Here is a 26,680-nt window from a genome sequence, read left to right on the forward strand (position 1 = left end):
TGGGAATATGGAACTAGCATTGCCAGATTTTCCAATATTTCCATAGAATCCCTCTGTTACTTGAGAACTGTGGCATTTTCAAGGTATTTTCTGATTCTCTAGACATTTCACTACTGAAAAACACTCAGAGCATACAATGATTAGGCAAGAAAATATTGGGAAAGAGCATCAAGTCAATTTCTTTCGTAATCGAAATCTCCTAATTTTTAAATGTTGGCGATATATTTAAACATGTCTGTTTAATTCAGCTTACAGATTAGCAGTTTGCAACCTCTGCTTTAGATGCTAGGAAGATATAATGGATGAGAATAACAGAATTACATTTTTTGAATTTCTTTTTTGCAGTTAAAACTATTGTGAAAAACATTAGCAGAATTAAAGAAAAGCTAGTCCAAAAGATACCCACAGTATGTGCTTTCCTTTTACGACCTGGGTTAGGCATGTGCGGCCTGTGAGTTGTGGTCACTGAATGAATAAGCCTATCAGCTAGTGGCAGCCATGGTCTGTGTGAAAAATCCTAGCCAGGCAACGCTTCTGCTCATTCTCAACTTATTATTCCTGTGGATAATAAGACTTTTTTCCTTTTCTCTCCACCTACATCCAACTTGCTTTCATTCCTGGTCTCACCTTAACTCTTTGTTTCATCTTCCCTTGTACTTTTTGCCACTTCCATTTGCTTTGTGAAAGCTTCTGTCTGCCTGTAAAGGTAGACTAGTAATAATAATAATAACAACTGATATTTTTTGAGCACTTATGCTGTGCCAGGTAGTATTTTAGGCTCTTCACATGTATTAGTTCATTTAATCTCCATAACAACCCCATGGGATAGAAAATAGTACTGTCTCTATTTAAAAGATAAGGAAACAAGGCACAGAGAGGTTATGTGACTTGTCTGAGTTCACACAGTCAATAACAGGTAGAGACAGAACTTGAACAGAGGCTGTCTGCTAGCAGGACCCAAGCCCACAATCACTAGACTGCCTCTACTGTAAGGCTTCCAACGCTTTTCAGGTGCAGGGTGAAACCAGGATTACTGCTCTTTGAAATGTCTGGAGTTGCCTGATAGAATTCATGTAGGATTTATTTGATCAAAAGTTTTGCTTGATTTGGCCTTTTAATAATAATCATTTTGGTCAATAGTCAAGCAGGTACTCAACAAAAAGCTTCAGGTATCATCTCATTTAGGACCCAGCACCATCCAACAGAAATACAATGCTAGCCACAAATACGGGATACATATATAACTTTAAATTTTCTAGTAGCCACATTTTTAAAACAAGTAAAAAGAAACAAGTAAAGTTGATTTCACTAATAAATGAATTCCTTATCTAATGCAGTATCAAAAATATTAGCATTTCAACAATTAATATAAAACTATTGGGATGTTTTATATTATTGTTTCATACTCAGTCTTGAAACTTTGAAGTTTCTTACATCCAGAACATCTCTGTTTGGATGAGCCACGTTTCCAATGCTCAAGTAGCCACATATGACTAGTGGCTGCTGTATTAGACAGAGCACACTGGACCAACGAGGTGTGGGAATCACACACAGCCAAGCAACACCAGCAGAAAACCCTGAAATGTCAAGTGCAAATGGAGATGGAACATGAGGTAGACAAGATTCAAGAAAGTGTCTGGATAGAATTGTTCTAAGGGAAGTGACTTTGAAGGAAAATATTGGGAAAACATGGGGAAATTTTGCTAACTGGTAGAGAATCTAGTTGAAAAAGTGTGTGTGTATATGTTACACTCTTTACTGATTTAGTTAATTGAATTAATTTTTATTTGAAGCTAAGAAAAGAATTACATGAACTGAAGTAGAGGATGTCAGAGCATAATGAGAGAGAACTTTGGAATTATTTGAGGACAAGAGTTATTCCATTTGAATGACTTAAGTTTCTTGACCTCTAGACCCCTTTTGGTTTTCTAGATCAGAAAAACATAATAAATTTTTAAATCATATTTCTTTTTTTCTTGAAAAAAAGAATGTGTGCCTTTAGTTCCCACAGAGCTTCAGGTTCAGATGGGGCAAATAAAGCATTGGCTTTCTGGGCCTTATTTTGGTAGCACAGAAAAAAAAACAACCAAAAACAGAGATAAGAGCAAGGCAGACTGGAGGATGTGATTATGAGTAAAACTTCTGTGGATGCATAATGTCAGCAGCACAAACTGTTTTCATTTTCCATGTTAGTTAATGGCTAATCTAGAGATTGTACTGCCATTTGCTGATAGAGCACAGTTTAAAATATTTTATCATTAATGTGACAGGGAGTTGGATAAAGAAAATGAAGCGTGATTATAAAATGCTAATTATCGTTCTCAAGTGCATATTGGGCACTCACGAATATTTGCAGTGTAATTTGCTTTATTTATTATTTCAGTTTGGTTATAAATGTTAATTCAATTGCAGATGGTATGTTGGCAATTTACAGAGCTATAAAGTTATTTGGAAATCCTAATATTTTCTACCAAAATGTTCTGTTAGTGATGGATGAGCTAAATTAAAAAGCCCCTTCTCTTTAGAGTTAAATACATTAATTGGCAAGTAGGCTGTAGGGATTTCCAGATCCTTGCTGGCTACATTAACTCCTTAAAGGAGGGGAGGACATCATTTCTAATTTAGAGTGGGAATTTTCTTTATGAGAAAGGATGGGGAGGAAAGAGGCCTCTTTTCCCTACCATCCTCATAATGTTTCTTCAAGGATGAGATTTTCTTCACATCCTGGTTCATAGAAATAAAGGGACATGCTTGAAGTCACATTTTTTTGTGTACTACATCAAGTTTCAGAGACCGTGATGTTGATAATTGGAGTATATGTATGCATGTGTGTGTGTGTGTGTGTGAGAGTGAGCGAGAGAGACAGATCGTGTTTTCTCAGACCTCACTGACTACTAAAAAAATATACATATGTTTTAGACCAGAGGTTGTCAAACTATGGCCCATAGGCTAAATCTGGTCTGCCGCCTGTCTTTGTACAGCCTAGAGCCAAGAATATTTTGTACATTTTAAAGGCTTAAAAATTTTTTTAAATTTTATGACACATGAAAATTATATGAAATTCAAATTTCAGTGTTTATAAATAAAGTTTTCTTGGAACACAGCCAGTCCCACTGATTTGTTGTTTATGACTACTTTCAGCCTATGGCAGCAGAAAGGGGTATTTGCAGCAGAGACTTGTATGTTCCACGGCCTAAAAAGTTTATGTTTGGCCTTTTACAGAAGAAGTCTGCCAACCCCTGGATTAGACTATCTAACGTATAGTTTACAAAATGGAAGCCTTAACTTTTTTTTTTTTTTTTTACCTCAATTATAACATTTGTGGAAGCGTAAGAATTTTGGGAACAAATAGGTTTATAACATGACTCTTCATTTTCGAAAGCTGGGAAGATGGTAAATGAGTTCTATCTTCTTTTTTGTGGTGGTGTTAATAATTGAAAGTGTTATTATATTACTAATGTAAATAATTGTGCGTTTCACACACACACGCAATACATTCAAAACATTCTCTTTGCCCTCGAAATAAGGATAAAAGTAAAAATTGTTTTCTTCTATTGTCAAATTAAAAACATAAACTAAGCTGTGCTCCTGAATTGTTGTATTTGTGTTAATAATTAGGATCCATACACGGAAGCACAGTAATATCACGAAATATGGCTACCTTATATAACTCGTTTGGAAAAATGTCATTCTTTACTAAGAAATACTGTGCTTAATTAATTCTTGCTCCTAGGAGGTCAACTTGGGGCACTCATTATGGCCTTAATTGGTGATATAAATCCTGAGACCCCGGAGGAGAAACACATTGAGTGGTTAGTGGTCTCTGGCCTTTTGGGTGAATGTGTGCTGATGCTAGCCTCATCTCAGAAAGTGACAGCTTCTGGTTTTGATGGCTTCGGGTCTAGCCACACTGATATTAGGTTTAAAGGCCAATGTGCAAAAGAAAAGAAATGCAATGACTTGTCCTGGTGTTTTGCATTAAACAGTGTGAGACAACCCAATACCTTCAGACTTGGAAAAATGTGTTTCTGTGAACTCCGGTTCTTTGTATTAAATTATATTCATTATACGGCCCATCTGGAGTCTCCTGCCAGGCCAAAAATCATCTTACAGACATTAGCAAAAGGAAGTTAAATGTAATTTTTTTTAATTGTATACTTTTCATTTCCATTTATTTTTTTTCCTTTTATTGGAGAAACCAGATGGAGAGGAAAGCAGGATCCTTTCCCTCACTCTGGTTCCCTTCGGGACCAGCGGCAGAACATTCCTGGCTGCTGCTCCTCTCACACGTTGGCTGGAGGTGATGATGGGACTGTCTAGATTCCGGGGATAATTGCTGGAAAGGTCAGGAGTTCAATGTGAAGCTCACACTGGTTGGGGTGGTGGGGTTTGGAGGGTAAGAGTAGTGCCGTAGCTAACACTGGGCTTTCATTGAAGTGGCTTGCCACAAATATATTTGACAGTGTGGAAATGAAACTCACAAATATCAAATATGATGCAGTTCATTTTTGTGTCCTGTGATTCACTTGGGTATTTTGCTGCGAGTTGTCTTTTTGCTGGATTTTGACTCAATGCAGAAAGGATTCATATTTGGGAGACTTGGCTCTCTTCAGCTCCTTGCATCTGACTAAACCACCCACGTCCCACACAAGGTACAGAACTAAGGCTCCTATCAGGGACATGATGACTGTGTGTTCCCTTGTTCAGACACAGGGAAATCTCAAACATCAGCGTTAGAAGGCACATAGAGATCATTTCAAACTTGTGAAATGGCACTACAGGCGTAGTTCAACAGTTTGCCCAGGATCCCAAAGCCGGTTAAAGACAGAGAGTAAACTAGCCCACAACTCTTCCACTTAGGTGTTCTTTCTCTTCAACCATCCTGCAGTCCTGGCAGAGGACATTTGACAAACTGAGTCATGCCCCCATGCAACCCTCCACTTAACCATATGAGCAATTATTTACTGAATGCCAGGTAAGACACTGGATTTGGTGCTGAGGATATAAAAAGGTGGAGAATTATGACAAGTCTTCAACTTAAACAACTGTGTCAGAGGAATTCTGCAGTCATTATCTGTATATACCCTACTACTCATCTGTCAATTCACTCAAATGAATTCCTGAGTTGCTGGGTGTGGAAAGGTCTTTTAAATTCTTTTAAATGTTAAATGGTAAGGTACTTTTTGGCAACATACTGACATATCCAGCACGTGTCTGCACTTCTTGATGATCTTTGGGGTTGAATGGAGAAAGGTGGATTAGGGCTCATTTTGCATTTCTAATAATGAATCTGTATCCCATGGATAATTTTATTTCAATCAGTTTCCAATCACAGATTAGTAATTTTATTATATCATCTAATGCGTGTTTATTGCTCTAAATATTTTCCTTAGATTAGGAACAAGGTTTAAATTAGGTCAACCACACCAGCGATGATCTCCTCTGATTTATGTCGCTTTAAGACACACCTGAGATTTGGAGCGGGAAGAGAGGGACGCTAGGCAAGTTTCCTTTCAATCTCATTCACACTCAGTTCTTCTTTTGTGCTCGGATGGTGGCGTGAAGTGTACGGTTTCACTGATTCAGTCGGCTAAGAGCTTCTTTAAGGAACTCAGTCCTGTGCTACTCTCATTCATGTTTGACACAGTAATAGACGCACATTACAGACATAAATAGCAACTCCGCGTTTTCCCTTCCTTAGCAGTGTTAAAGTTACGTCCACTAAATGGGTTACTCTGGCTTTAAATAATACACCCCATTGCTCCTCCTCTGTTCCTCAGCGTGTGATGTGGTTTCACCTACCACTCTCCGCTTTCAACAAAGCAGATAAGGTATCAACACAATTAAAAGTGAAAAATAATCTGTCTGCTTTGCCGGTAGTGAATGCTTACAGAACACACACTGATACAATAGATTTTAAATAATTTATGTCTGGCACTTTTTTTTTTTCCAATCTGTAAATGAGGACACCTAATGCGGAATGGCCGGCATGATACTCTATCCTTCCCCCATTAAGATAACAAGATGAGAGGCAATGATTCAGATCGGTATATTTTTGGAGCACTGCGTGGATAAAAATTAAAAATTAAAAGAGATGATGTTCTGAATACTTTGGGTAAGCAAGCTCATAAAAGCCATTTGGAAACCTGAAATTACAAATTAATTCAGAATCTCCTTCTGAGGGGCTTCTAAAAGCCCTTTCCGTTTTCTTGGCAGGATGAAGGCATTACTTCTGTGTCACTGCTTGGTGTTTTCACAGGGTCTGTTCTAATGCTTGCTACGGTGTCACGCTCTGTTCCAATGTGTCTCTTGCAGCTGTCTTTGGTGTGAATCAAGTAAACTTCAGGTGATGTTGAAAACAAATAGAAATTAATATAGGATACTTATGTCTTCCCTCCATAAGTACGTCAAAGCTCAAATTACCAGGATAATGTCATTTGTGCTTATTTTCCAGCCCTTGAGAGAGTGATTGGTTCGATCCTAAGGGATTTATTCATCTGCTATAACTCTTATGGGCGGTAAGGAGAATTGTCCCCACAAATCCCAAAGTCTGGGGACAGTGCTATCCCATGGGAACAAAACTGCTAAGCTGTTTACACAAGGTGATTCAGTCCTTTGGTGGTTAAATGTAGTTTAATCATGATTTATGGAGACCCAGATCTTTTTCCTACACCTGCCTGTGGACATCTCCTAATTATTCATTTGAGAAAACTCTGGATAAAAATATCAATCCTGAAAATGTGTGTGTTCCAATGAAGAAAGCCAACCATGGCCAAGGAAATGTTCAGTCCTGTTTGATCTAAGGAAAATAGTTCCCAAATTCCATACACAGGCAGATGCTTGAGAGAGACTGAAGTGCTTTTGGATGAGTTCAAAATAAACACACCCTCCTAAGTTATCTTCTTTGTCCTTCTGGAGAAAATTAGAAGGGTAAATGAAGTTCCATGGAATGATCATCTGAAGAGAGCAAAATTAGTCTGAAACACCCTCCAAACTCCCTGATGAGCCTTCCTGGCCTGAAGGGCAGGATCTGACACCCCATCTTCTGGAGTGGGTTATAACAGCAGGGACCACCATCCGTTAACAAGCCCATCCTGGGCAGCAGAAAGCTTTGTGAAGCCAGATGGGAAGTAGCCACTGAGGAGAAAAATGTAATTTTGATACAGGAAATAGAAGAAGAACAGTACAGCTTTTCTCTGAAGATGTATGTTTCTTCTGTCTAAAGCCAGCAATTTTGGAAAATGAAGCTAAGAGTTTAAAAATAAGGACTCTGTCAGGGAAAATAAAACAGGTCCCCCTACATCCATTAGGCTGCCTTTAATTGAAAACTGGAGAACAATCTAACTAATTGGCAGGTACCTCTTTTATTACTAGGACCATTCTCCCCCTTCTCTCTAGTGTAATCAAAAGGCTGCTACTGTTTTTATCAACTACAGTCAGGTACGAAATGGAAAAACAGAGAGCAACACTTAAAAAATTAATTGTATGTATTCTGCTAAATTTTCTCATGCCAAATAGGTTTGGAAAGTACAAAAGTTAAGGTCTTTGAAACAGCAGTAGCTCCAGGAGTGTATTTTTATATAGCATAGTGCTTAGGTGGAAGCTATAATGTGCTAATTGCAGTCAAGTTCATGTTGTTTAAAAGAACTTTACCTTTTGCATTGGGGACCTATTTAATTTCAAATCTTGGCACCGTGCTGACATAATATAGCTACTTTAATTTTAAAGATCAAGAAAGAGGAGCCTGTGGGTGAAATTTGAGCCTATTTTTTGCTAATTTGGAATAAGAAAGAAGGGAGTTTGGGATAAATCATTAAGTTATCATGGCTGCCTGAATTTATGATATTAGAGTTTTACCATTGAAAATACAACTTTCTTTTTCCTCTTCTTATACCTAAAGAATTTTGGTGGTGGTTATATTTACTGAGTTTAGGTTTCTTTGACGATCCTTCCCCCTCCTTTCCTTCTATATGGAAAATCCATGTTATGATTTTTTTTAATTATAAAAGTTGTATATGCTCCATCACAAAAATGATTGTGACATCCCTGCCTACAATGGACTCCTGTTTGGAGGAAGAAAGAGCCACAAAGATCAGTATTGCACTGTTGTAGAGGGAGTGTTTCAACAACATGTGCTGATAGTTCGGGTCTTGGGGGAGCCTGACCTCTCTTGGGGGCTGTATCTTGGAGCTTGAGCAGGCCTGAACCAAAGGAAAGGGCAGGGAAAGGACTTTGACTCATAAGGCATGTGCAAAGCACAGAGCAGAGAGAGAGACACTTGTAGGTTTGGAGGTCCTGCGTGACTATGACAAAGGCCCAAGCCACTTTGAGGGGCAGGTAGGCTTTAAACCATTCCGTTGCTGATCTCAGTGTTTAGAGGCTGATGCTCTCTTATCATTATCAGGCCTTAGCCTGGAGTCACCACGGCTTTTCCATACAAGGAGAGAATCCATTTTGAGAGCTGGAACTTAAGCAATATTGTCTCAATAAACTTAGTGAGATTTTTGCACTGTCAGAGCAGTGTCTGTGGTGAAGAGAAGCAGAAGGCTACATCCAATAAATCCTGTTATTTTCCAGTTGTCGGACTCTTGAAGACTTAAATGTAAATGCCTGACTGGCTTCCCTTCTCCTGCCCTCATATCCTCCAAGATTTCATCCTTTTTTCCTCAGATTCAGGATGTAACCATGTATAAGTGAGAAAAATTCCAGTGAAAAGATCCAAAAATGGCTCTGAAAATTAAATAAACTTGGAAAAAATACACCACGTTGTGGACAAGCATTTTTTTTTTTTTCTGTACTAATAAGGTCCTTAACATCATAAAGCAATACAAGTACATCATAATTATTGGTCTCTGTGAAAGGCCTTTGAATTATGCGATATGCGGCGTTGCCATGGTGATGTACATTGCCATCAACCAGCATGTTATGATAGAGCTAAGTCCAGGCTTTGTTGATGGCGAAATGTTGCATACCAAACTTCTAAAAGAGCTTTTAAAATTCATGATCTTTGGCAAAGAGTTTAAGTATATTTGAGCATGTTTTGGCTTTCCTTCTGCTTACCTTTTTTTTTTTTTTCTTTCCTTTTCAGTACAGATGAGAATCTTTCATTTGGGTCCAGATGAGACTTAGTAATTAATGTGCGAAGCAGCTGGGGTCTGCTAACTCCTGGGCTGTAGCTGAGGAGCTATTTTGGTGCATTTTCTCAGTAAAATAATTGAGTATTTAAAAACTTAAAATTCATTGGCTTCTTGCCCTGTTATATTTAGAGTAATCCTGATAATAAATCGGTAACTATGGGTTTCACTGAGGAAGGGCACAAAATAATTGACCCAAGTAATTTAGAAAACAGATGTCTTTAGTTGGTTTAAAGTAAATTCTCAAGACCAGATTTAAAGAAAGCATGTGGAGCCCAGTGAAATCTTCCATTTTAGAGGTTGTTTTTTTCCAGTTATATAGTTTTTCTTCCTGCCACATCTTAACTCAAACTCTTGGCAAGAGGGGATGTGGTCCCCAAGATACCATATTTATAATACTTAACCTGCTGCACAAAAATTCTTTGGATAACCAATTACTCAACCTCATTTTCTTTACCTTCTTTACCTTCTTTTTAATTCACCCTTTATTTTGGTGACTCCCAAGGGGCAGTCAGAGACACGTGGGAGGTCTATGAATGAGCTTTTGGGGATCCTCTTGAAATTGTGCCTAGATATGTGTGCTGTTTGGGAGGAAATTTAATCCAGTTCCAAAGATGTTCTATGTGTTCTGCTCACTCGTCCCACTCCTACTGCCCCCTCAAAGTCCCTTATCCATGTGGGAAATAAAGCCCAGTAGTAAAACATAAAATACCTCCTGAAAGATTTTTCTTCCTGGCTCTTGTGGAAGTAGTGGAATTTCTCAGAAGCATCCCCAGGGAACCCTGGGGGAATAAGAGTGAGTGAGGTGGACTGCTTAATTCTGTCTGATCTACCATCTTAAAACTAGCCTTAGGGTCAACCCGAGGAGAAGAGAGACTATCTGAGACTTCCACATCCTCACGAAGGAAAAAGGTTGAACCCTTTTGCTGTAGATCATATTCCAGAGTCAGGACTGGCTACATAATTTGCAGGACCCTATGCAACATGAAAAATGCTTGTCTTTTGTTCAAAAGTTATTTAGAATTTCAAGACGGTGACAGCAGAGCAATAAACCAAGTATGGGGCTCTTATAAATGCAGGGCCTTGTGGAACTGCACAGAAACATGCCTCTGAAGCCAGCCCTGCCCAGGACAAACCTCTTCACCTTTGAAAACAGCCAGTTTAACCAGCAGTGTTTACTTGCCTTGTGAAACTCTCTCCCCACAAATTTTGTTTTGAGATGATTGGCCACAAAACCCACTGGATTTGCTGCCTACCAATTAGAAGGGGGTTATGATAATCAGATCTATATGATACCTCATCATTTTTTTAAAAATTATTTTATCAAAGGTCATGTTTGGAATACAAAAAGACATTTTTTCCACCTAAATTAAAATATATTTTACCCAATCAAGTCATCTTTCCTTACTGTTGGTTTCCAGTTTATATGACCGAGTATTATTTCTTCCCTGCATCATGTTCCTCTAACATAAAGAACATTGAGAACTGAATATCTTGGCTCTGTGCCCTTCCTGGGACATAACAGACTTTGGAAGTTTATACCTTGATCTCTGGTGATGTGAGTTCAGGTTTGCAGTTAAGAACATGGGCCACCTTTTCATTGGTATTCCCAGGGAGTTTTAATTAATTGAGGATTAGAAGAATTGAGAGCTGTGGCCTCTGGGTCTAACAGGGGTTGAGCTCTCAGGGGTTCTCCTGACAAAGTCAAGGAAAATGTGATCATACTCTTCTAGAAAGATTAGTTTGCACAGAGATGATGTTTTTGCTAAATCTGTAAGCACTGCCTTCTTTTTTTTTTTTTATTTCAGCATATTATGGGGTACAGATATTTAGGTTACGTATGTTGCCCTTGCCCCACCCCTCCCCCCCAAGTCCGAGTTTCAAATATGTCCATCCTTCGGATGGTGCGCATTGCACTCTTTGTGTATGCAAATACCCGTCCCCTCCTCCCTCCCCCCCCCCGCCCAACATCCAATAGATGTTATTCTTATATAGCACTGCCTTCTTTAGAGCCATCTTTCTAGGCATCTTTTAAAATACAGGCTTGCCTTTCTAACATGGGCAAGAATAAGGAAGCTTCTGGACCAAAAGAGTTGAAGGGAGACAGTTAGGCTTAAAATACATGGTCAGATTCCAAGTGAAAGGCCAGAAGAGACACCTTCCAAGCTATCAGGCAAGAGATGCTGTGGCCCTAATGGAGCTTATAGAAGCCGTGGCTATTAACCATCAGAGCACTGCAGTCTTCACTGTGGTCATTCATCATTCATTCGTCTTCACCAAATCCCCAGCACTGAGACCATGTCCTGGTGGGGATTTATTTACTTATTTATTTATTTATTTTAACAAAAATAAACAATGCTGAGCCTTTACCCCTTGGGACAACTCAGCTTTCTGGCTTGGAGTATGAATTTTGCATTTTTTCTTTTTTGTGGCTCAGAGTTCAGTCCCTTCCCTAGCTTGACTTGCTCAGTGTTCTTTGCATGACATTCGTGCCCACACTCCCTGCTCAGAAGGAAACTCTCTGTCATCAAAATAGTAGCCTGTTTTTCTACTTTCTCCCTCCCTCTCACCCATTGTCTTTCAGTGGGGTGAAAAGGTCTTCACTTTTCTCTTTCTCCCCCCAAATTTTGCTATTAATAACTTTTTAGACATTGTCACGCATAGACTTCCACTCACTCCAGAGGGTGTTTTTTGTTTGTTCAAGGCAACGTGTTTCCTGGTCTAAAAACCATGTTTCCCAGAGTAGCCGTGATGGGATTATTCCACTCTCACCTCCTACTGGCAGCATCTTTGCTTCTGGCTGGAAACGGGAATTCTTGGCAGCTCTGCGCTGGCCTGGGGTCACGCTGCACAGCGCTCAGCCTGATGGGATGGGTGAGTGACTACCTGGGGTGGTCACCTGGATACTTTTTGATTGAGATGAGGTTAGAATCTTTTCCTTTTAATGGCTGAGGAAAAAATGACTAAGTACCGCTTCTCACTTTCTTTCCTTCTTTTCCCCACCCTGCTCTGGAAGGAGAAATTACCCTTTTGAACTTTGCATGGGATAGAAATTACCTCTGCAGTTGCCCAGTTCACATAGATGTGCTTCCCACGCCACTTTCCAGGAGGATCTCCCCTGACCGATGCTTTTTATGACTAAATACGGTGCCAAGTTTCCTTTTTTAAAAAAGGAAAAAGTTTTTACATGGTGCCTTTCTTCAAACAGTCTTGACACATTCCACACATGTTAAACTGATGTAAATGGCTGTAAGACTAAAAAACAGCCTCCATTCAAAACACCACAGTATGAATTCTCACAAGCAACTGTAAAATTAAATATGAGTCAGCTGACTGCACTGTTATTTCAGAAAGCAAGGATTTTGGCCTACATTCCTGCCCAGACCCAAGGGCAGCCTCAGGGTATTAGATATCTGTGTAGAGACCGAGTTCAATATCTGCTTTAGTATGTGTTAAATAAATGTGTGTTGAAGTCAGTGATTCACAGCTTCCTGAACAATCTTGGCAGAATATAATTGTGGCCGTAGCCCTCTCCTGCACAGAAGAGTGCAGTGTCTCCCTTGGTGTGCCCTTCAAGATCTTCCTCAGCCCGCACATCAACCCCCTCTTCCAGCTGTGCCTTACACACACATACATCCCATCATTCCCATCTCTGTTGACCTGGTACACTGGCTCCCTTACCCCTGACCTCTGTTGCTTACCCACAATAGTCCTCTTGGGGGAAAGCTTGCCATATAAACCCTACCTGTTCATGAGAGCTGGGATCAAGTGCCAATTCCCTTCTAACTTCTTTGAATTCTTATGGTCTTCATTTGCTCAATAAATACTTTATGTGTGCCAGGCACTGTGCTGGGCACTTTTTCACTTTTTGCTTGCATTAAAGTTCTTTTCACACTTCTTGGTGGCATGTCTTACATAGTGTTCATTTGACTCATCGTTTATTGTAGATTGAGAAAGAACAGGTACCATGCCTTATACATCTTTGCGTGCCTCAAGAGAGCTGACCACATCCATTCCAAATAATTGGCCTGGAGTGAATGAATCCATAAGTGAATAAGGAAATACACAGATGGCCTTTGGAGTCATGAGGTTGTCCTTGCCCCCATAAGAGCCTGTATTGTATAGAGATTCAGAACACTGTCCTATCCTATTTGGGAATCTGCATTTTAAACACAGAATGTATATAGGAAATTGTCCAAAAGAAATTTGAGGAGAGAAGTTTTGTCAATAACAATAGTTACCATTCACTGGGCACTTGCTATGAGCCAGGTGTTGTGCTAATACTTTGCATGCATTCACCCATTGTGTACACACAATTCCCCCGATACTTCGTAATCCCTTTTTTTACAGATGAGGAAATTGACACTTAGCCTAACTCAGTCAGGATTATACAGATAGTGAGTGGTAGAGTCAGAGTTCAAATCCCCATGTGCCTGAACTAAAGCCTAATTCTTAATCTCTAGGCCAGTATCTAAACCAAAAAAAAAAATCACCCTCTGTGGGAGAGGGTGGAGATTCTTATATGTGATAATATTTGAAACCTAGAAGGTGAAATGCTTTGTGTATGGAAAAAAAAAAAATATAGGGCAACAATTTGAGAGCATTAGAAGAGGGAGGATGGCCCAACCTAATCCCATATCTGTTAATAAATACAAAGAAGGGAAGGAGATGAACTACTCTTCTCCATGTTCTTTATAGATTTGAGATTGAAGGCCAGTCCATCCAGAGAACAATGAATTTTGCATATTTAGGTATAGAAGGATATTTAGGTATAAGAGAGATAGTTTTCTCTTGATTTAGGCTTGTTTTGGCATAGTAGATAATAGGAGATGATTTAGAGCAATGGTACTTCATACCCTTGGGGAAGAGAAAAGTAATCTGAGTAAGATATGGGCATTCCAGGATTATTGCTAATACATGAAACAAATGGCTCTCATATGTATGGCCTTCCTTACCATAAGAGTGTTTCTTTTTTCTTTTTGGTCAGACCCCAGTTCTTTTTTTTTTTTTTTTTTTTTTTTTTTTTTTTTTTTTTTTTTTTTTTTGTGACAGAGTCTCGCTTTGTTGCTCGGGCTAGAGTGAGTGCCGTGGCGTCAGCCTAGCTCACAGCAACCTCAAACTCCTGAGCTCAAGCAATCCTTCTGCCTCAGCCTCCCGGTAGCTGGGACTACAGGCATGCGCCACCATGCCCGGCTAATTTATATATATATATATTTAGTTGTCCAGCTAATTTCTTTCTGTTTTTTTAGTAGAGACAGGGTCTCGCTCTTGCTCAGGCTGGATAGACCCCAGTTCTTTGATACCAAGAGTAGAAGAGCATGAAGTAAGAAATGTTGAAAAGATCCATGGTTAGAAAATACTTGACTCATTTTGTAATACAGATCTATCTTCTTGATCTAGATAATTAGTGTTAATTGTGTTACTGCCTTTGACTATCACAAACAATAGACGTTATGGTTAATCAAGTCCTGATTTAGCAATAGAAGTCATAATTAACCAACAAAAGTCATGATTAAGCAACAAAAGTCATAACTAACCAACAGAGGTCATGACTAAGCAATAAAGGTCATGTTTAACCAACAGAAGTTAAGATTAATTAGCAAAAGTCGTGATTAGTCAACAGAAGCTGTGATTAGCAATAAAAGCCATCATTAACCTGCACAAGTCATGCCTAACCAATGGAAGTCTTGACTGACTAACCTGATTATAACTCAGATTGGTGGGTCTTCTACTAACTTCAGAGAAATCTGGTTGTTCAGTTTTCTAAGTACAGATAATACCACCCTCAAGGAATACATTTAACAATGAGGAATATTTTAAGGAACTAAGGCATAATAAATCCAAGCCTATTACTCTGGCTCTTGTTATAGTAGGACTTCATCATTCATTCATTCAGTCAACAATTATTTATTGCATATCTACCATGTGTCGGGTTCTGCCCAGCCCTGGGATATTCAGCTGGTATGTACCAATACAATTTTATTAGGTGTTGAAAAATTGAAATACTTTGCTACCAGTTGTTGACTAGCCTTTGCCTTGAGTCTTCCTTCCTCCCCATCTAAGTATACTGTCTTGGTTCCAGAAAATCCATATTAAACACTGCCTGGAGGCCACCTCAGGCCCACCAACGATAATTGTCACCACTGGTTCCTGGGAGCCAGCCCCATGCCTCTCCTTGTCCTCTGTAAGGAAGGCATGGATACCAGTGAGAAGGATGGCATTCTTGGTGGCACTGTGACACCCTAATGGAGAAAGGCACAATGCCCGTTGGGATCCCTGATGCTGTGACCACTGGCTACAGACTGGCATTACCCTATGTCACCCATGTAACCTCTGAAGCAGACCTTAAATATCACCTTGAATAGGTATAAAATGGAAGGAAAAGCAAAATACCAAGGTTTCCAAGGGGAGGAAGCATTTGTATGCGCTTAGATCAGTCAGAGAAGGCTTCCTGGCTGAGATGACCTCACAGAAATTTCCTGGGTTTACTGGGAGAAGGAAGTTTCCAGAAAATGAAAGCATAAAATTGTGATGTTGGCAGCTCTAGACTTGGTATCAGAAAACCAGGTCTTAAGACTTCTAGCCCTGAGCTCTCGGTTGGTATTAAAGGGTCCCAACTTTAGTCCAGCACAGATACTGAATCAGGTCCTGCACAAGATGTTGTGATGCCTCAGTTCTGAGATAAACGTAAGCACTGTCTGAAAGCCCTCTTGTTGGTATCCTTTAAGCTCCATGCTGTTCTCAAGAAAATGCCATTCTTGCCCATGCAAGTGGGGGGTCTCTCTTTCCTTAGTTTTCAAATACCACCTCTTCCTTGGCCATTTTCTTTGCCCACAGAAACTCCCTCAGTCTCACTCTCAAGCCATCCCAGCTCATCACTCCTTGGTGTGACGACATACTTGGAATCCCAAAAACTGACAGTTGGAAAGGACCTTATAAACAAATTACCCAGCCCCTCGTTTAGGAGAGGAGAGAGTTTAGCCCCACAGGGTTGTGATTCTCTCAAGGCTTCACAGCAGCAATGAGAAAGCTACAGCCCAAGACCTCAACTCCTGGTCCAGTGTTCTTCCTCTCCTGTGTCCTACCTCCTCTCTCCTCTCAGGTTGCTCCTCCAGGTGGGACTAAATTCATCCTCTTTACCTGCCCAGCTTTTCAGTCTTTCCTCCTCCAGACGTGTCTCCCCATCCTTTGTCTTCAAGAATTATCCCTGACGTATCTACCCATCTATCAGCTTCAAGAATTATCCTCCTTGAACTTAGTAATTCTTAAGCCTATTTTTACATGTGACAAATTTGGGGTTACAGTTTTGCTTCCCAAAGTATGAGGCAACTAGTTTTAGGTGGGACAGATCCATGGCTTTAAATCACATTGAATCACATAGTCAGAAACTTGTTTATTTTCTCTGAATTCCTGAAAGAGGAGGTCTTGAGTCAGTGCTGATATGTCTGTAACACTTGTTCAGCTCCCTTTTCAGCAAGGAGGGAGGAGGCCTGGGGCTCCAAGCCTTCAGCAGACCCAGTATCCAGTGAGACTTAAATGACATCTGATTATTGTATTATCTGGCTTACTTTATGAGTGCCTTATAATATTGAAAGTTGTTGCTGGTTTTCCAATGAATCCAGAAATTAAAGGTTTCCATTTTAAATAATGTTAAAAATAAAGGGAAGAGTCAACTTAAGTTAAAATATTAACTAAATAAAATTTGGATGACATAGGGTTATGTTCCCCCCCAAACACACACACACACACACGCACACACACACACACACACACAGGGTCCTCAAAGCAGTGGTCTACAAGGGAGCAAGATTTATGTAGCAATTCATAACATCCACCAAGGAGAAGTAGGATTTGTATGATGCAAACCTCTCTTTGGCTCAGAGGGCATTTCTGTTTACCCAACCCATGTATAAAAATACCTCCCAGCATATATTTTAGTCAGCAAGTATTCTTCCATGGTGGAAATGATTTACTGAAACTTAGACCTTCTCCTGAAATCCAGCCAAAAATCTGATTTGGAAAACCAAGAAGTCCTATTGAGTTTCTGCCATCATTGTTACTGAACTACACTGACTGGGTAATTAGTGACATATAAAGTTCTTTAATTCCCTCCTCTTCTTTCCTTTGAGCATCATGAGATTGTTTTTCTCTCTATAGTCACTCATGAAGAATTTGCTGAACTGAATATTCGGTTTTTAGCAAATGGAGGAGGTCACCTTTGCCCATACCTCATTTTCTTCACACATGCAGAGAAGACTGTATCTTACCTCATGTCAGTGTTTCTTGGCAGAAGAGCAGTGGAGATTTCTGTAAATTGAGTTTGTACATCTGGAAGCCAAAAGTAGCCTGTAGGTATTTTTTGCAGGGAAAGATATATTTTGAGGTGACCACTCTGCACAGATTCTGTGCGGGTTTCGGTGTATTTGTAACCTGTTATTTTAGATTCTGAGCTTATTTGTAGCTCCAGAGGTACAAAAATAAACCATGTTTCCTTGGAAAATGTGTGTGTCTAGGATATGTGACAGGAGTTGCAACCTTAAACAAGATTTCCAGGCACTTACAGTTGAACCATGCCAGTAAAAATATGTTTATTTAGACATTAAAATCCTGGGGTGCCCATGTAAATATCCTAAACAATGTGTGTTACATGAGCTTTCTTTGCTAATGTGCTTTAGCTTAGAATGTTTTCAGTTCTGGCTCCTGCAGTGTTAATGTACTGCAGGGGAAGTTGAACTCAGATGGTGAGTCTTATTTTCTGTTCAGCACATTTAGTGGTGTTTTTCTTACATTCAAGAGAATCGTTTCTAGTGCGGGTATAAGTCACATCACAACTGACAGGGTAAAGCTCCTTGTTTTTAATACTCATAGCAAAATAGAGGTTTTTGATAGGCAATTATCAATAGAAGAGAGAAAAGGCAGCAGATATACCCTTCACCACTCACTATTCATTCATCTGTGTAGTCAACAAGCTTCACTCAGTAGTTCGTTGCCTGCAAAGCTGTATGGTAGGAAAGTGGAGGGCAAAGAGGTCAGGGATCCTTGCTCCTGGAGGCCCAAGTCTGCCTTATTTCACTACTGTGTCACAAAAATCAGAATAAATTGCTTTTTTAGTGAAAATATAATTACCAAAAAGTTTTTTAAAACCTCATTGAAATATTCAGTAACACATATCAAAGATTTATTTAACTCATTAATGAGGGGAACAGTAGGATGGCAAATCTGGTTCAAAAGAGAATATCAGAAAAATATCCAAGTAGGTAGGTAGGAAGGGAGGAAGGGAAAAGGAATGCTGGAATAAAATTGCAAAGTTAGATATAAAACGGTTAATGTCCTATGAGGCAATAAAACAGTAATCTTTGGGGTTATAATTCATCTGAGCAGAAACCCTTGTCACCTACACTAGACAAAAATTCTGTGTAATTTATCAGTCTTCTACAGTCTGTACAGAATCTGGGTCCAATCAGTAGCAAATAGTAAGTCAAACCAAGTTACATTTTTCAAGAGTGTTAGATGACTCTTAGATGGGCTTGTCAGTCAATGCTGTAGTATAGTACTGCCCAACAGAACTTTCTGGAATAATGAAAATATTCTATATATGTGCTGTCCAGTGTGGTAGCCATTGGCCAGATGTGGCTATTGAGCATTTGAAATGTGGCAAATGCAACTGGGGAACTTAATTTTTAATTTTATTTAATTTCCATTCATTTTTTATTTAAACAGCCACATGTGGCTAACATATTGGACAGTCAGCACAGCTCTAATATGCCATTAAATGGGCAGACAGTCATTTCTGCCTTGTTTCCAATTTTGGATAACTTTTTTCTAAACACTTCATAAATTAAATATTTTAAGTGTTGTGACTGGAGCTAAAAATGTAAAAGAACTCAGAGAAGACTCCTTTGAAAAAGACCTAATTCTTACATGAAGCAAATCATTTCTTTTGCAAATGTAATGCCTGACATATTGGCTTTCTTGACAGCAGGCTCACCTGAAATTGCTCTGGCCAGCAAGGGAGCCAGTTATGAAGCTAAGCCTGTTTGGAAGGGTCCCAACTCTGTCTGATGTTTTCCAAGTGAATCAACTTGGAATTAACTTTCTTTTGGCTACATATTAATGGTCATGTCTAGTTTTGATTAAAAGGGGCCTTTTGGTTTGCAACAAAAGGACAGCTATTGATATTTCACAAGGATTTTAAGATTTAAGTAAGTTAGCTTTGCTGTTGCTATCACTTCATTACTCAAAAAGACCAATCAGTGCATTGATAAGATTGGCTTTGATTTCTCATGAAGCTCCATTGATTTATTTAGTTTTCTCATCTTCTTGCTTGCTTGCAGGGGTTTTTCCGCAGAAGTATTCAGAAGAATATGATTTACACTTGTCACCGAGATAAGAACTGTGTTATTAATAAGGTCACCAGGAATCGATGCCAGTACTGTCGACTCCAGAAGTGCTTTGAAGTGGGAATGTCCAAAGAATGTAAGTGGAGTCTCAAAAAAAAAAACTTTTCCCCGTTTGCCTTATCTCTAAATATGATTTGCTCAGCTTCTAAAATCAAATCATGAAGGACGTCAGCATGTGGAATTCAGACTTGACACTGATGATATCTTGCCAACAGTAGGTGTAAACAGAGATGACATAAAAATGGAATAACTGTGGAGATTTTCAGATAAAAATTGAGTTGCAGTTGGTGAAAAGGCAGGAGTTGGGTGTCGTGGATGGCAGATTCGTATTCCAGAGCAGTTACTAACTCCCTGTGTATTCCAGAGCTGGAAGTAACTGAAGCAAAGCACTCAGCTATTAGTGTGGCTCCATTTCCTCATCTTGACCATGGGTATAAGGATCTTTGCCTCTATTGATGAGGATAAAATGAGATGAGAGGCATGAATATTACCAGTGGTAATAATTTGCCCTTTGTCAGAGGGGGAAGGGTTGTATAACTTTAGGTGTGGAAGAAACATTTTGAAATTGAAGGCATTGGCATTTTTCCATACTTGACTTAGCTTTTCTCCTCCAAGCTATCTCCTTCCAAATAATACATTGTCTTAATGCAAAAGATTATATTTTAATAAATTTAAAATTGGCTAGTGGGCCATAAACATCCACTATTGAGGATGTGGAATATATGTGCTTTAGTATAGACAGAATATATACACTACCAACAATTTTATTATTTATTACATATTTTCTCTTTGATGCATTCAAATGTAGGGAATAAGAAAGTGTCAGGAGAATGGCTTGGCATGAGCAGGCCCAGGGCAGACAGGGTTGTGTGCCAGGGAAAGAGCCTGTGGGATTGCTGATTTTTCATTTACTCCTCACTGGGGGATTTGGGGAAGGCCTACCGTGTGTACAAGGCACTAGGCTCAGTGCTGTGCAAGGACCCTAGAGATGCCTGAGACATGGCCACTGCTCTCCAAGAACATGGGACAAAGAGCCAGGTATCCCGCCCATGATCCTACAATGGGGTTGGAAGGATTGTGTTATGAATCAAGGGCTCATGGATTTGAGAACTGGGAATTGTGGCCCTGGGAAGAAGACTGACTGAATAGGGAAAACCCCTATGGCCAAGTGGCAGCGTTGCTCTGAGGGTGCTCGGCTAGGAGACTGGCCCCCTTACTGGGAGCTGCTGCTCAGGGATTATAATGGGTGTTTCCTGGTACCCCATCCGGCTACCTTTCCTACCTGTACTCACATTTCAGTTTACTTTTATACCCCTTGAAGTTTCTACACTTCAGGGAAAACTTCAGGGTTAGGATCAGTGCAATTGACTCAAGCCAATCAGCATGTTCTATGTTCCGGCCACGATCAGGGTTCATTGTGTCAGCATGTAACCCAGGCTGCTCCACTGAGAGGGAAATCATCAAGACTCAAGTGTAGGATATTGGAACAGGAGTACCCTCCCCTCCAATGTATGTGAACAAGGAAGCAAGTAGCCACAAGCACCCCTGGTAGCTATCCTCCAACCCCCAAGGGAGTCAGCTATAGGACAAAGCAGGCACTGTGGCTAGAAAAATAGCAATCAGCTCCTTAATGGCATCATTAAATTGCTAAACCAGCCAACTCTGGGACGCTACTGCCTCCAGGTCATTTTGTTATATTTGCCAAGAAGTGACCATCAAAGCCTCTGGAGTTAGGGTCCTGTTCGTATTTAGAGTCCTCATGAACAAGAAGGGACTGGATCATCAGACAGGAAAGCCTCCGGCATGTGCCATCCCTTTTGGAAGGATCTTTTTCCTCTGGGCCGCTCTCTCTGCAGATGGTGGGTTACTTGGCCACATTTCATCCAGTTTCCTTTGATCTCTCCAAACATTAGAGCTATTGAATAACTTGAAATCAATCAGTGTGGAGATATGGAGCTAATATTTAATTAGCTCAGGCCCCAAATCCTACCACTGAGGAGAAAAGCATGATGACCTGCAACAGCCCGATTATTTACATGTGTGAGACTCACACGTTGATCACCTACTGCTCAATCTTTGGTCTGGTGTTCTGTAGACACGGATGTCATGCTGCATTTCTGTAGGAGAATTCTAGTTCAGGCTGAAATTATAAATGAGTAAGCCAGATGTGGACTCAGGGAAAATCAGTACTTTTGCATTATTTTGTGTGGGCTGGAGACCCATTTCCTGCTTACGTTACTTAAAACCCATATCCTGCTGCTCTGTAAAAACTGGCAGCTTGGATGGCAATTAAAAAAAATAATGTTTACACCCACAGGAAAACTCTAGCTTCAACCCTCAAGGAACTTATCACCTTGATTAGATTTAAAAATATAGAAATGGAAAGAAAATGGGGTCGTTATGTCCAAGTACACAAAAATAAATATATTTTTCTTCCAAGAAAATTGAAGGGGAAGAAATAAACACTTGGAGTACAGGGATTGAAAGTCTAATAGGATATTTTTAAAGTTGAAACAGAAGGAAGCAGGCAAATATGAGAATCAGTAACCAATTATACCACAGTATATGCAGCTGAAACAAACCCAAGAATAATAGATACCCGGAGAATGTTAGAACTGAAAAGGGATCATAGAGATTGATTTTCACTCACCTCTCTCGTTTGACATACAAGTACACTAAGACCCAGAAAGATGAAACGGTTGGCCCAGCGACCCCAACTGGCTAAAGACAGAACCGAGACTACAGCTGAAGTCTGCCACCGCTCCTCGCCTTCCCTGCAATGGCAGGATTAGCAAGATTCACATTCGATTCTGGTCATAGGACATGTCAGTTCATTAGTCTGTGTCAGAACCTTTCAATGCAAGTGACAGAAAACCCAGCTCAAACTGGCTTAAGCTAAAAAATTGGCACATGTAACTGAAAAGTCCAGAGTGATGAGGCAGGATCCAAGGACATCAGGGCGTTGTTTCTCTTCATCTCTCATAGCTGATTTTTGCTGTGTCGGCTTCGTTCTTGAGAAGATTTTCCCCTTTGGCTATCAAAGATGGCCCCCAACGGCTCCAGGCCGATAGTCTACCCAGCAAAAAGGGAGAGACTATTAGATCCCAGTCATTCCATCAAAGCCCAGGGATGGATTCTTCTTGGCCTAACTTGGGTCACGTGCCCCTCTGTGAATGCCTTACTGTGGCCGAGGGATGGAATATTGTCATTGGCTAGGTCTGTCTCATCTCTAGAACCCAGAATTGAAGTTGACTCCACCCAAACCATGTGGGCCTGGAGTATGGAAGGGAGAGTCCCTCAGTGGGAATCAGAAAGACAGGAGGGAAAAACAACCTCATGTCCGCCATGACATGTTAAGTCCCATAGTGCTGTTCCCCATGCATTCTTCTTCATGCTATGGAGGGGAAAAAAAGATAAAACTGAAGAAATCTGAGAGTCATATTATAGTAATAGCTAACTAGACAAGATGTTTTCTGTGTGCCAGGTACTACACTAACTACTTTTAATGCTTTGTCCCATTGATCCTTATAACACCCCTATGAGATAGGTTAGTTATAGTCCCTCCCTCCCACCTCCTACCCTTTTTTTGGCAGATATGGAAACTGAGGCACAGAGAGGTTAATTAACTTAAGGTAACACAGGAGCAATGCTGGGATTTGGAACCAGGTAGTTTATAAAGTTTGCATTCAAACTGAAATATATACTGCATGCCATAAAAAGCAGCTTTTAAAACTTATAGTTCCTTTTTATATTTTATTGCCTCCTTGCTCTTAACCACACTCCTTGCTCTACATTAGAGATGTACCCCCTAGAAAATCATGTGCAAATTTAATTTTTATAGATCAAATTTGATTTTAAATGTATAAGAAGATTTATAAGTAAAAGAAATCCTTTAACATGGCCTACCAGAACAGTATGATTATTTCTTCATTTTTCTGTTTCGTAAATGCTGGTGAACATACCTTATATTTTCCAAAGGCTTTAGAGAACTAGGGAAGCCATTTTGCAGAGGAATAGCTATCTGTCAGACCATGGAATTCGAAAGTGGTAATGACAAGTGAAAAAAATCGATTTTCAGCAGCAGCATTCTAAAAATGGTACAAAAATTTATGAAGAATTGGAGAAAGAGGCCAAAAAAAGCAAAATGATTCAAAGTTGAGTGATGAATTTCTGCTGGTGGGGTGGGAGGCTTGTAACGATGTCAGCAAAGGAAAGCATGTGGCAAAACCCTCAATGAAAATAAGAAATAAAAAGGGGAAACAGTAAATGAAGGCATAACATGTGGGATTGTGAAAGAGATGTCCAAACTTGGGATAAAGATACGCAGCTCATTGTGCATGGTGGGGAAGAAGATTTAAGATGATGCTGTTTAGAGACTGTAGGAATAAGGCCTGACCATATGTACTTGAATCCGTTACAGAAATACAAATGAATAGTTCAGATCTGTAAGCCAGGGTCAGCAAACTATTTTTTAAAAGAGCTGGCCCTTTTTAAAAAAATGTTCGAAATTTTAGAAAATATTTTTGGCTTTGTGGGCCATAAGGTCTCCGTGTCCATGACTCACCTCTGCCATCATAGCACAGAAGCAACCATAGAAAATATATAAACAAACAGGTGTGGTTCTGTTCTAATGAAACTTTACCAAAACAGGTGAAGGGTTAGGTCTGACCCTCAGGCCATAGTTTGCCAACTTCTGCTTTAAATGCCTCCCAGGTCCCAGTAGCCAAGGATGCCACTTATAGCTGCTGCTCTGTGATCTCCTCCTGGTCACCTCCCACCAAGACACCCCAGCTTCCAACCACACCAGACCATACTGACCCATGAGCCTTACGTCTCCGCTTTTCTAAGGCTTCCACCTTCCTCTCCTTCAGTTGAACCCCAGGAGCCTATCGAAATGTCATTTCCCCTTTGAAGCCTCACTTAGACCTCTTCCCACACTCTAAGCAGAGTTATTCATGCTTCCCTCTATGTTCCCCAAGTGCTTTGCACATGCCTTCATGAGCTGCAAACTTATGTATGTGTAAGTTTCACACAGTCTCCCTGGCTTCACTGTAATCTCCTAGAAGGCAAGCATCAGGTCTTTCTCACCTTGTAGCTCCAGAACTTAGCATGATGCCTTGCTCAGTGAAGTTAGAGTGGTCAAGTGCTTAAATGTGGCCAGTTTTGAAAGACAGCCAAACCCAGCTTCTCCCTGGCTTTACTTTCAGAAAAATTGTCAGACACAAAACAATTCTGAGTGTATGTCTATTCAAGTCATAGTCATTCACTTGTCTGCTAGGGACCCAGAACAAGTTATTCAACTTCTTTGAGCTTGTGTTTTATACCTGGATAAGAAAAACATTGATATTGACTAACAGCCCAGGCGTGTCATGAGAATTGATGCTTTTAATCCTGTTTAGACAACAGTGTTTCCACAAACTGCTTCCTCTTCCCTGTTGCCTCCCCTAGAAGATATTAGATCTTCTCAGATCCAATTATTAAAAGAATTTGTTCTGTAAAATTTGGATTCAGTCAAAAGGTCACACTCAAGGATCCAGAAGGCCACACGTGGCCCCAAGGCTACAGGTTCCCCACCCCTGTATCGAATGCTTTTGCTGTGAAAAAGGTAGAGCTGCGCAGGCATCTTGTGTAACTGTGTGTGGCAAAAGCCTAGTTAAGATGGGGAGGCTGAGATGGACAGGTGGTGAGGTTTGGGCCTCACCTTCATGAAACCCTGGTTATGAAGTTGCTCACTGGCAAAAGAAGGGGATCCAGGGATAGGCTGGAATAGGGGTGTGGAAGCCAAAACAAAAATGGAAGACAAGAATTAGGCCAGAATCACGACTTGTTGATGAAGGGACAATAGTGGGCCCTGGATACTTCCAACATTTGGCTAGGTTCCCATGGCACTCTGGTCTCCCAGCTTGGATGCCTCCTACCCCATGTCTGTAACAGAGACACTCCGGAAGGTACTGTGGCTACCACCCCCATTCTACTTCTTCTTTGCTTTCTGAAAATCACTTGCCGTTAATTCACACACAGGGGACCTCTTTGTGTTACTCCTTGAGGTTATGTTTATGTGGCCCATGCCCTTGAGTGGTGGGCAAAACGTGTCTTTGATTTTGTTTGAGAATGCTGTTTAACGTTTATTTCACAGCATTTTTTTCCTATGACAGTTTCATAAGTGTATTTGTAGAATAGAGCAATTGAATAATCTCTGAATTTAAGAGTCCCTAAGCACTCATTGACACCTTCTCATTTGGGGCATATTGAGCTCAAAAACAGCTTTTCATAAAGTCTCTAAATTCCGATTTATACTTTAGACATGAACGTCCCCATGGGTCGATTGGATGGAATGAATGTGCTTTGTTCGGACACTTAGATACTTCCACAGGAGAATTTTGTGGTTCTGTGTTTCTCTCATTTCCCCTTTAGTGTTAAACTTACATTAAAACAAACCTTTTGGACCAAAGGCACTTAACCTCAGTTAAAATCACCTTTGCTGGTGCACAAATTATATTGATGTGCTCATTGGTTCTACTGCTGGATTTTACTGGCTTAATAACAAGGAAATTCATATTGTAGGTTGCCCTGTGTACTTGGGAAATTACATAAAAATCATCATCAGGGCACTTAATGTCTTTCTAATTTTAGTTTATTTCTTCATTTGTTCCCATGTTACATCCCAGCCTGTTACTACATTTCTAAGGTTCATTGTGATCATTTTGTTCTGCTCAACGGAGACTACCATTAGCCCCCACCTTTTCCTTTCGCTCCATGGCACACAAATCCCCAAAGAACCCCCCAAAAGTGAGCCAAAGGTTAGAAACTTCATATTTTTATATCAAAAAATGTCATAGGCACTGGAAAATAAAAATCTGCCCCTTTCTACTTGCCAAGTGTTAATATTTGCTGCATCTGTCTGGGAGATTAAAAAAAAGCAAAAAACAAATTCCGTTTGGGCACCGACAGCCCAGTGATGTCAGTGCCACTGTGGGACTCAGAGCCCATTAACACTCAGACTGCAAAGGAAGTATTAAAATTCCTTCAGCTTTACTAACACATTTCTCCCCGCTGCCTGTCTCCTGGAGAAGGGACACTCAGTACATTCTCACCTCAGAAAAATGAGAAATTTCCATTACACAACAGAACAGAGCAGGGAAAAGA

General features: G+C 40.1%; 1 protein-coding gene across 4 annotated transcripts in view; it reads left to right on the forward strand.

Moving 5' to 3' along the window:
- RARB (retinoic acid receptor, beta) overlaps positions 1 to 26,680 on the forward strand; it is a 370,255-nt gene that overhangs the window by 252,594 nt on the left and 90,981 nt on the right. For all 4 annotated transcript variants that reach the window (XM_012644553.1, XM_012644554.1, XM_012644555.1 and 1 more), the window contains exon 3: positions 19,469 to 19,610. In XM_012644553.1, the coding sequence (XP_012500007.1) occupies positions 19,469 to 19,610 (142 nt within the window). The remainder of the gene's footprint in view (positions 1 to 19,468; positions 19,611 to 26,680) is intronic.

Source organism: Propithecus coquereli, unplaced genomic scaffold, assembly GCF_000956105.1.
Source record: "Propithecus coquereli isolate 6110/MARCELLA unplaced genomic scaffold, Pcoq_1.0 Scaffold214, whole genome shotgun sequence".
In the NCBI taxonomy this organism is placed as follows: domain Eukaryota; kingdom Metazoa; phylum Chordata; class Mammalia; order Primates; family Indriidae; genus Propithecus; species Propithecus coquereli.